The 12,337-nt window shown below is 43.0% G+C and overlaps 1 protein-coding gene across 3 annotated transcripts in view; it reads left to right on the forward strand.

Annotated features, from left to right (window-relative positions):
- Positions 1–12,337, forward strand: part of PNPLA6 (patatin like domain 6, lysophospholipase) — a 259,016-nt gene that overhangs the window by 189,603 nt on the left and 57,076 nt on the right. For all 3 annotated transcript variants that reach the window (XM_085654362.1, XM_085654361.1, XM_085654363.1), the window contains exons 28-29: positions 16–132; positions 4,737–4,806. In XM_085654362.1, coding sequence (XP_085510488.1) covers positions 16–132; positions 4,737–4,806 — 187 coding nt within the window. The remainder of the gene's footprint in view (positions 1–15; positions 133–4,736; positions 4,807–12,337) is intronic.

The following is a 12,337-nucleotide window of genomic DNA, read 5'->3' on the forward strand; positions in this document are numbered from 1 at the left end:
TTTTGTTTGTTGCAGAACATGAATTCTGTTTTCAGAACCGTCCTGGACTTGACGTACCCAATCACCTCCATGTTCTCGGGATCTGCATTTAATGCAAGTGTCTATAAAGTGTTCCAGGATAAACAGATTGAGGTATGAAGAGTTTAATTTTTACATTCTGCAAATGATAGCATTGATGAAACAATACTTCCGGGTCCATGGGACTTGGGAAAAGGCATCTTAATTGTGTTAGTGTGTGTTAGTTGCTGCTGATTTCTGCTGCTCTATTTTTTATACTGCTCATTGCTGCTGTTGTCCCATGTGGTGATTTGCTCGCTCTGAGGGAAATTGTACAGGTGAGTTGCAGTCAGTTTACACCTGTCAAAACTATTATTTTATCAATACAAGCTATTTCCAGGAAGTGATCATTATCTGTCATCATAGTCACATATCAATCTGGAGAGTTATCTGTTTTTGTTTTTCCAATGCAGTTTAACGTTATAGTTTGGATGTTGGAATACAACAATGTTTTAATTAAGCCACTTAAATTCATTGCCTTTTATTGCGGAATTCCATTGCCTCGCTTGCTTACTGGATAGTGTGTTACTTTCCAGACTGCTAAGCAAGATTTTTATGCAGCCACCCAGAGTATACCTTTTGCAAACATACTTTCAGTGTTTGTTCAAGACTAAACTGTCTGTTCTGACTCTTCGTTTTAAGTAATATATTGCAGTCACTGTGTGGTTCTTCATGCCTGCCCCCTTCTCCCAGTCTCAATTTTTTTAGTTGTCAGCATGCCTGACTGTAGAGGACTGACAGTGGTGAGAGTGAGACTGTTTGTTTGCAAACCAGACCCATGCCAAGGAGAGTTGGATAGTGGTCTCTCTGCCTTTTTGAAATTTGCCTACCAGTCCCCTGCAAGCGGGCCAATTCAGTTTGTCTGCAGTCTCCTCTGCTGGTGCGACACTGTAGTATTCAGCTCTTCATAGGTTGTCAGGAATCTGATTTAAGGGTCTGGGGAAGCCACCAAAATACTAGATTTAGGGGCATTACAGGCAAGGGTGGGCGGAGCTGGCATAGTGCTTCTACGTGGAGCTCCCTCCCAAAAACTCTGTGGAGCTCCGCTTCGCTCCCTCCCAAATTATTTATAATGTAAAAAAAGAAGCACTTACCTGTGTGGCTCCGCCTCCCCTGCCTGGCCGCTCTCCTTCCTGCTCCTCGTGTCCTTCTTCAGTGAAAAAACTCCCACGTTGTACGTCTTGCTCTTGGTAGTACTACTGGGCCTGCAGCACTGATAGTGCCACCCACTTCAGTATCCCTTTAAACATAGCAAGGGAAAGTATCTTCAACCCTAATGGCTGAGAAGGAAGACATGGATTGTTGTATGCTGGCGGAAAAACTTAGGAGGGCAGAGGCTACCCAAGAAAATGGGGCAGCTTTAGATGCTGCACCGGAGAGCACCATGAGCTGTGAGGGAGAGGGTGATGCTGGATGTAATGGTAACTCGCTCGGGTGTGACAGGTATGCAGTTGGTGGACATGGACTCAACATACACTGCCAGGTCATATGATGATTGGATTGTTTCTGGTACCAGTGAAAATGCAATGTGATAGTGACATTAACTGTTTATTTGAAAAAAAATTAATAAAAAGATTTCTACACCGGAATCAGGGGCCTCAATAACTGTGGCAATCGAAAAAACTGCTTTGTTCTCCAGGGGTGAGGTATCCCCTTGCCAGATTCAGATCAGAACTTGGAAACTTTGGCAAGACTGCCAAAATCGGCTGCCTCTACCCTGCTGAGAGAGAGTGCTGACCGAATACGTAGGAGGTGCAGTTGCACAAGGAAGACTGTGCAGAGTGGGAGAGGGCAGTGAAAGAGCTGAAGCAGGATGAGCTTAAGATGCCCACTGTCACAGCAGGAAAGACCTGTAAAGCTCCATGAGGATGAGACCCATGGATCCTGAATGGACCCCGCAGTGTGGGCATATAACTTGATTTGAGTGGTGGGTTTAATATTAGGCCTGAGAAAGAATTCAAGTTGCAACATTGTTGAGCTGCATGCACCACATCTCCAATGCAGCCTCTTCGAATGGTGCTCCACTCTCCTTGCACTTATGCTAAAAATGTAGCTTGCACACCAGGTAAGCAAGGTTGGGCCAGCATCACTGCTCTTTGCGCTCCGTGCAAGGCACACCATGTCGAACAGCACACCCTACATGCGGAATACACGCACAGCCTGCACCGCCTGTGGGCTGAGACAACAGAAGCGATATGGGCAAATCTGTAAAATCCAGAAGAGGGAGGCAGGATCTCTACCAAGGGGAGGAAACAAAATATTCAAACATACCGACCCACTACCCAGTCAGCACTCCACTGAGACCCTCCCAATAATTGACCTCTCCTAGGGATGCCCTGGAGACTTGAACTATTACCACACTGCACCCTAGGAAGTTGTCCCGTGGGAGCAACATAGGCTGCTTTTCCAGTAGTTACCAAAGGGTATTAATTCTGCTCTTAACTATTTGTTGTTTCTGGAAAATATATACAATATTTAGGTTGTGTTTGATTTAGAGTAAAATGTTTATTTTTCTGAAGAGGAAGCTTTGGGTGGACTATAAAATTTTAACAGGTATTAGTTTATGGAGCTCGAAGAGACTCTCCCTACACCACCTCCCTGAGAAAGCCTTGGACTGCTGGACTTTGCTGCCCTAAGGGTCAAGTGCTAAATGGTTGTTCTTGGTGTTTCGTTTTTGGGCTCCACTGTAAGGTTAAGCCCCTGGACACCAGTGGCAAAATGCTCTGATTAACACAATCTGAGCTAAGTAAACCCTGACTGAGCTTTAATGCCATAAAACACCCGTCCTTTTAAAGGAAATTACTGTATATGTAGTGCACATCATTTATCATCTGTATTATATGCCTGTGACTAGTGCATCAAGGTCTAATGAAACTAATAACAATGATTTAAACTTGATAAAGCACCTGTTCTTGTGGCACGTGCAGTTAACCATTCTGCCTCTGTGATAAAGCAGTGGAAAGCTCTGAAAATTGTACCTTTGGGAGAAAATGCAGTTTGGATAGTTCACATCACTCAACATTTTAACTGGAGATGCAATAATGTTATACTTCTCCAGCTCTGGGATTCTCCAAATTGACAGCTTGGTGGGTTTGAAAGAGTGGTGCCCTGTGTATGCTACAAGGGTCCAGAACTTCTAGGTCTCTTGATGAAACAGTCTAATACGTGGTACATACTCTATGATGGGGCAGGATTTACATTAGGTAAAATCAGAGCAAATACATCTTTACATCCATTTTGGCCATAGCCTTTCATTCACTGCTAATAGGATGGAATTGATGTTTGTGCAGGTTAAATAATTCGAATTAAAAGCATGTAAAAAAAATCTAGACTCCAGTGGCTCTGGGAAGGCTGTTCCCTTTCTACACTGACATGTCTGACTAGTTGTGCATGTTGAGCACCAAACTGTTGTAGCAGTAGTTATTTTTCCTACTACTTCCTTTAGTTTCTGTTCGAATGCAAACAAATCGAATGGATAGGTAGGATTTATGATTTGTTCTTTTACATTTATATTGTTAAATTCCATATAGGCACCCTATATAGGTGCAGGTAACATTGCAACCTTTCACCTATATCCTTCCCTACATTACATACATAACGGTTCATAGGGACTGACCTTTTACCTAGATACGACACTGCATTCAGAACGCGGGTTTTTCCCTGGTTCGATACTCCTACATTATGCATGAGGATTCTTGGAAGCACAACAGGACTCACAGCAGGATGAACATCTCCTGTTTAACATCTATGTTAAAGTCCAAGCCCGACGTCATCCTTTAGGCTGACACGGTAACACAGCAAGGTAGGACCCCATGGGAGACCTGTGAGTATATATACATCATGTCTTGCTTAGACAGGCAGAGAAGACCGTGACTTCCCGGCTGACACACTGACCAGAGACACTGAGGATCCTGCATGCCGACGCTCCAGCTAGAAGTGGTCTAACATCCCTCGCAGGGTGTCCAACTCGAGACCAGGATGGGGTCCCATTTTCTCTCCTTACTCAGGTAATGGGGTTGACTAGACCTTAGAGGGATTCTTGGCATAACATCTACACAGATGCTAGGTACATTTAGGTACATATAGTTAGGGAGGCATCATAGGAGTACGCACTTATTATCATGTGTTTTATGTACTTGTATATATTCATGATTACTGCAAAATGGTAGAACTGTACCATCCCTTTACTTTCGTAGTACTACTAATCATATATCTCTGCTACTGTCTGATGGTTGTTACAGCACATCTATTTTACACAAGAATAACAACTGTTCAATAAATCCTTATTGAAACGCCCAGACTGTTTATTCTGTGTATCTCTGATACAAACTAAGTGAGCACGAGTGACTGAGTGAAAAGTAGTATATTGTTTCCACGATCCTGGGGGATTAGGGTTGTCATGTTCTGAGGTTGCCAGAAACTATTCTCTCCCTGATAAGAGGAGATTCTAGTGGCACTGTGAGCTAGCTTAAGCAAACAGACTAACATATGCGGTGGGGGTGCTCGGAACCAGTCTGCCACCAAACCCACAGATCCTGTATAGGATATAAAGGAACTACACAACAATATGTATATTTTCCAATCTTCAAACCGAGCTACAAATTTGCTAGATTGATAAGAGAAAAACACAAATCCCGTTTTCCTCCTAAGCTGGCTGATATGCCCTTCTTGTCTTTTAGGACTTGTGGCTGCCTTATTTTAATGTAACAACGGACATCACTGCCTCCACCATGAGAGTGCACAAAGACGGTAGGAGTTGCATTGATTGATCGTTTCATCAGGAATTGATGGGTGGCGGGTGGGTGGAATTTGATGCCTGTTAATCCTTACGCATGCCTCCATTCATGCCAGGGTTCCACCTTTTGTTTAAAGGTGGGTTCACTAGATTATCAGTTTTCACCCGATTTTCTGTGATTCCAGCAATCCATGCAGAGTTTTTGGTCTTTTTCCTTTCCTTCCTGCATGGTGTGTCCTTTTTGTATGATCCTGGCATTATGTGAATGAACGGATACCATTGGATGTGGATTATTTCAACTATGAGATGGAAAGTAACATCCACATGAGTGTCTTGTCATTATCTCTTTTAGAAGTATGTTTTTCACATGTGATTGTCTTTCTGCTCCGGTTTTTAGCATCCAGTCTGTCCATCTTCACTTAGCGGCCTCCTCCAAACACCTCCACTTTAGTTTTTTTCTGAGTTTCCACAGTCGTCTTTCAAGATCTTTGAAATCTCTGCTGTCCCTCATTCACTGTACAGCTTAGGTTGCAGTACACAGTATATGAGTGAGATAAGGTTTATGGGGCAGAGAGCAACGAGCCTCTCACTCCAAACGCCCAGCTGTCATCTGGCAAAGCACTTTGGTGGGTATCTGTAGGGTGGTCTTTTTATTGCCCCTGAAGCTCCTGTGCAACACTTATCAGCAATATTGTTTGCAGTTATTTTCTCTCTTGATACTAGTCAATGTGGCCTTTTAATCAAATCTTAGCTCGTTCAGGTATGTTCTGTTACTTCCTGATGGCCATTTCACTTTCCCCCCACTCACTGCGCCAAGTCTCACCCCTCCTTTAACCAGGGGCTGATGAATCAAAGCTCATATGGTGGTTGTCATTCTGCTGCATGGTGCCTATTGAATTCAAAGCTAGTAAATCTCAAATACACCATGATAGAATGGAAAACATGATGGGGAATCTCTACCCATATTTTTCCCATGCTCATTTGTTGGCGGCTTTCCCTTCGAGCCAGTATTAGTCTGCACTACATAGCGGGTGAAACTCCTTCCCACCATACAGGTGGTAACAGCCCTTGCATCTAAATTGCTGGTGACAGTCCTCACCATCACAGGTGGCAGTCCTTAAGGTCACATAGCCATTGGTAGCCTTCAACACAACATAGCTGGTGCCTGGGTGCATGTCTTGAGGATCGAACAGCCTGTATGTCCAGAAATTTGCATGGCGATGTCATACTCCACTATAACCCCATCCTGTGCCTTCCCTAATTTGAATAATCCGTTATTCCTGCTTCGGAATGTGCATGTGTACCTCCTGCCATGTTCGTCCATTGTGGCTCCGGATCAAATTTCACTAGTCCTATGTACAAGATGGAGTATCTTCATACTGTCATATGATACAGTTATGGATTGGGGGCAAGGGAGTGGCTTCGGGCTCCACCTTCAGATGCTTCTCTTTACTGCCAGCCATTTATTCTTTACCTATAACTATCGAAAACTTCACGCAAGTTATAAAAATGTCCGATGATCTTACACTGGTTGGGGATAGAGATCGATTACCTTAGGCAGTGTCACCATCCCACATTTAACAGTGAGGAAACACCTTTAGAAATGCATGGCTAGGGTAACCTCAGCAAATGTTCAAAACTTCTAGATTTAGGTGTCTTTTAATCTGCCGAAATGGGAATATGATATAACCTGGAGGATACAGAAGAGATCTGCATTAATACCAGCAGATTGAGAGTTCAAGGATCGACATAAAATAGCAAACCATCATGAGATTTAGAGAAAAACTCCCAGCGTAAGAGTAATATAGGTGTGAAAGGTTAGAAATAGAAGAGCAGTCCATACCTGGGATGGAAGCAGAGCCTGTAATATGAAAATAGCTATATATGGATGCAATAGTACAGACTATGGCTAGATACAAGAGAACAGACTGTCTCTCGAAACTGAAGAACAGATCAGCTAGAAACACGAGAGCTGAAATCATGAAAGAATAGCAGGAATCATGGGATATAGGCGTATTAAAAAACTAGAAACAGTTGATTTGACATGAAGAAACATTGGAAGCAGGATATCGTAAAGAGAAAACTCTGCACTTGTCACAAGGTTGGCACCCAGCAGCCAGAAGGCTGAGGTTGTGTCATCCCTGTGAACATGCCTACTCTTGAGCCAGCAAAGTTAGCTATTTATTACACTATCACAGGCAAAGAGCCTGGGAAAATTGTGGCTAACCAATTGGCTATGGTTAGGGGGGGTATTTGAATTCCTGGACCAGTGCAAATTGGAATCTGTCCAAGGAGAGGAAACATGGCCATGGAAGAGCTGAATGCCATTGTAGACAAAGTAAACGTGGGACTGGCCTTACTGGATGCAACTCTCTACCTTTGAAATGGTGAACCAACCTGTCCTGCTCCTATGCCTGAAAGAAAATAGTTTTGGAGGGTCTTGTCCTCCCGCAGTATCTGTTTTTCTGAGAAAGTTTCCCCTAATTGGCACGTTACAAACCCAAATTTATTTGGACTCCAATGGAGGGGTCGCACAGGAGTTCTCAATCCTCCCAACTACTCTTCAGTGTTTATGGTCTCCCCATGCCTAAGATGTGTCAAAGTAAGGCAAATGGATGCTATCCCCCTGGGTTTTCTGCAATCTCCTTAACTGACATGGACATACCATAATGAATGCTACATCATTACCTACAATTGAAGACTAATAAGACTGAAAGTTTGATAATCTGTAAGCGAAAGGAGTGCTGGGATTGCCTCCTGATGGCCTTCGAGCATGACACTACTCGTATGCCTCTCCCTCTAAGGTTCAGTCATTTAAATCAGTAAGCATTACTCTTGTTTGTGATTTTAAAATGAATACCCAAAACAATGCAGTGTGTTACAAATGTTTCTATGTTTTGTGCTTGTTCCATAAAATCACTTCACGACCTCCCCAAAAGCTTTCATACATGCCTTTATTTTATCAAGGCTGAGCTACTGTAATAGCCTCTCTCCATTTTAGCCTAAACCCTAACTTTATTGGGTCTAAAGTTCTGCAGTACATCTTGTTTGTCACCTAACGAAGTATCATTGTATCTCTCAGGCACGTAGAAGGTTGCATTGGGTGCCACTATTGGAGTCTAATTTAAATGTATCTGTTGAATGCATAACACTTTTTTGTTATTCTGATCTTTTTCACCCTTACATGATAGTGTCCCTTGTTCCCAGGAAGAGCCTCTTGCTTATGCAAGTTCACAGTACCAATCAAACTTGAATGGGAGAAAGATCTATTATGCTCTTGCGTCCTAAATATTGAAACAAGCAGCTGAAGAAATTCATTCCATGCTGAGCAAATCATGATGACTTTTTGCTCTGTTAAGACTCTAAATGCTGTACCTATCGGCCTTTGTGGGTTTTCTTCTTCAGCACCAATAGCCTATTAAAGTGTTTGCATGCTTTCAATTAAATCAATTGAAGAGTAGGTGAGCCAATAAACAGGGAGAAGAACCAAGGATAAGAGCAGCATAGGAATGAATGTAAGAAACCGGAAGATGACCTAGAAGTAGCTGAGAGAGGAAGTGAGACAAGAATTAGGAAGGATAACCATGAATTGAATCAATGAACGGGATATGGAAGCAGGAAGGAGGTCCAGGAAAAAGAGCAAAATAGAGGATGGAAGGCAGGAAATAGGATGGTGAACCAGGGACAGAGCATTAGAGAAGACTGAGCCAGCTTCCACAAAGTAGAACCTGAGATAAGAGACAGGATCAGTAGCAGATAGAGATCCCTAGACCCAACCAGTCTCCCAGTCCCCTGCTTGCTTGAGCACTGAAGCTGCCATGCATTATGTTAGCGGCACACTACAGTTGATTTATAACAGGCACTTTTGAATCCTTTTAGCTGTTCTTCTTATGTATCCTAGTGGGGGTCAATGCTATACCTCCCTTTCTCAAAGAACCCCTGTCGCTTACTTTTGGGCATTCCTGTGGCACATCTTCTCTCAGGGCCCCTTGCTGTAGACTCATAGATCTGCTTCTAACCCCTAGAACATAGGTGCGTAATCTGTGCAGTGGCCACAAAGTGTCTATGCTCTTTCTTCTCCATAGCTGAAGAGTGACATTCTTTGTAACCTCTGCCATTTAATGCTCAGCCTCACACTCAAATGGTTTTAGCAAGGACTTTAATTGAAAACACAGGGTTGGAGCTCATGGTGTATTTATGAATTTATTTAGGGTGAAGGGGCCTGGGGCACAGTGTGACCTTTTTATATAACAGCTAACTTTGCAGGAAATGAGGGCGTGTAACAGAACACTGGTGTTGCTTTCCAAGGTGGAATAACATTACTTAATGCCTGTATATTAAAACTCCGTCTCCGATTTCCCTTCCCTCTATCTCGCCTGCTGTTCATAAATGTTGGCATGATTTGATTGTCATCTGTTTCACCTGGGACATTGTCAGCTTGCCGCAGTCATCCACTAAAGCATTGTCTGTCTGTCTGTACGAGCTGGGGAAAGAGTGTGCTGGACAATATTAAGGGTGTGCTCGAAACTGCCTCTTTCTTGTTGGTTTGTCCCTTCTAATATACTTTCTAACCATGATTTTATTAACATCTGTCCTGCTCTAACCTAATATCAATGTTTTGATGAAAACATTAAAGTACAAATTAGCCAATCGTAAAGTAACTAATAAAACCAGCCACTGCCTTTGGAAGTTCTCATTCTGATTTACCTTTCAACTCTTTTTTGCTTTAAGGTCCTGTTTATTGCACTAAGTTCATGTGTTTCTTGCACTGCATGATCCTTCCAAATTCTCTCATTTTGCTTCTATAGATGGTACTGCCCTTTTTCTGTCAGATTCTTCTTGGAAAACTACATTAGTGATGATAGGGGACATAGGGCTAATGAAACTTGCAAGGTTTCTGGATTTGGCTTTGAGTGCGGTAACTACTGTGTGAGGCTCTGCTCCCATTCCCACAGGACTCACCTGTAATGCTGTAGAATCTAATCTGACACTCCCTGACATCTAATCCTTGACTCCTTCAGATCTGAGCCTTGGCTCCCTGAAACCTGATCTGTGACCTCCTGAGATCTCAGTCAGGTCTCCCTGAGATTAGGTCAGTGACTTAACGAGATCTAATCCGTGGCTCCTTGAGATCTTATCGATGTCAACCCAAAATCTTATCCCTAGCTCCTCAAGATTGTATCTTTTTTCTTCCCAAAATCTGATCAGGAATCTTGAGATTCCCTTTGTGACTCCCTGAGAACTGATCGTTTGATAACCCGAGATCTGATCCATGATTCTAGCAGATCTGAAACCTAACTCACTAAGGTATTATTGATTACATCCATGGGTGTCAAGGGTCACATTTGTGTTCAGATCAGTTACTCTCATAGACTGACTCCACAAGCTCTTATTGTTGATTCTTTGACATCTTACCCATACATCGCTAAGATGTAACTGAAGGGTCTCTTTGATCTCACCAGTTACTCCCCAATATGTCATTTGAGACTCCTCAAAATCTCTTCCTGGACTCTTGAGATCTGATTAGTGACTTTCCAAGGTCTCACCCATGACTCACAAGATCTTACCCTTGACTCTCAGTGATCTCATCTGTCAATTCATGATATCTCACATGTGGTTCCCCGAAATGTCACCTGTGATTCCCTACAGTCTTGTATGTAATGCTTTAACTCCAATCAGTGACTTATGAGACCTCACCTGTGTGTGCTGAGATCCCACCTGTGACTCCACAAGAGCTTAGCTATGAACTTGCTAAATGTGATCAGTATCTACACAAAATATAACAAATGGCCCCCGCAATGGCACTTGTAATCCATATAGATGTAATCAATCTGACCAGTGACTTTCGAGGTCTCATTAGGTCCATAGATCTCATTGGATTTATTACTGTGTCTCCTTCATGTTGAGACCAAACAAGCAGGCAAAGTAGAGAAGCCACAGGTATTAAAGAGGGTGAGACGTAAAGATGGGCGGAACTCGTGGAGTTTCACTCTGTGGATTTCTCTCACCATGAACTGTCGTGACTGCCGCTTTGGGAAAATCTCGCCAGCTGCCCTTCTGGCACCCTGAAAATCAGGCAAGGGGTTGCCAATTCTCACTCTCCACCTTACCGTTGGTGAGCCGCGTGCTAGAAAAAAACGTTGCCTAAATTGGCCGTAACTGAGTGGGCAAAATTCTGCCAACTCTGCCGTCTGAACCAAATTCATCACCCACCCCTAGTGAAATGGGAAAAGATGTGTGTATATATCTATTGAGGTGATTGAGAGATATATACAAGAAAACCATTTATATTAGTAGTTGACAAAGGAGGGGCCGGTGAACAGCTTGATGAGCATGAACAGAGAGAAGGGACGAAAATGGAGAGTGCAGAGTCAGCTGAGGAGTGACAGATAAAAATGATATGGGCCATTTGGGGAGAACGACCTGGGCAGTAGTGGAACCCAGAGAGAAGAGGGGCTACTAAAATATAAAAGGAAGGATACATTTTGCTGCATATATTATCCTACCTTTTATGTTTTAGTAGCCCCTCCTCTCTCTGGGTTCCACCACTGCCCAGGTCGTTCTCCCCAAATGGCCCATTATCATTTTTATCTGTCACTCCTCAGCTGACTTTGCACTCTCCATTTTCGTCCCTTCTCTCTGTTCGTGCTCATCAAGCTGTTCACTGGCCCCTCCTTTGTCAACTACTAATATAAATGGTTTTCTTGTATATCTCTCTCTATCACCTCAATAGATATATACACTCATCTTTTCCCCATTTCACTAGGGGTCGGTGATAATGGTCATGTGATCAAGGCCGTGTCAGGCCGAAACGCGTCAGGGCGATTGTGGTGTTGTGAGCAATAAATAATTTCACGCACAAAATTTGGGTTCGTGTTCCGTCACAAACACACATGCACACGCACACGCACTCACACACTAACACTCTCTCTATACTGGCGGTCATATTTGTTAGGATGTCATTTCCATAGGAGGAGCGTTTTTTCATTTTCCAATAACTTGGAAATGACATCCTAACAAATACGACCGCCAATAGTATAGCTATATATACATATATATATATATATCTACTACTGGCGGTCGTATTTGTTAGGATGTCATTTCCATAGGAAGAGCGTTTTTTCATTGGCCAATAACTTTAACGTCGTTTGATGAAATCTTGCACTTTTTAAAAATTAGTTTGATGCTCAATTTAACTATTGCCCCGAGAGTTTCGAGGTGATCCGTCCAGCGGGCGCTGAGAAAAAGGGGGGGCCCAAAACGCTTTTTCCCATGTTAGTTTCTATAGGAACTTTAGACACGGCTACAGCGCAACTGCTGAACGGAATTACACCAAAGTAGGCAGAAAGGTAGCTGATGGTCTAGAAAGTGACCTTTCTAAGTTGGTGTAAATCCGTTCAGCAGTTGCGGAGTTATTTAAAGAAATTTCCACATGTATATCTAGGGACGCGAAGGACCTCTCCCAATCTTGTGCTGAGATCTGATTGGCTACCAACATTTCAAACCAAGAAGTGTTGGCAGCCATCTTGTGACTCAGGGCCAAAA

Source organism: Triturus cristatus, chromosome 4_1 (assembly GCF_964204655.1).
Source record: "Triturus cristatus chromosome 4_1, aTriCri1.1, whole genome shotgun sequence".
Taxonomy (NCBI): Eukaryota; Metazoa; Chordata; class Amphibia; order Caudata; family Salamandridae; genus Triturus; species Triturus cristatus.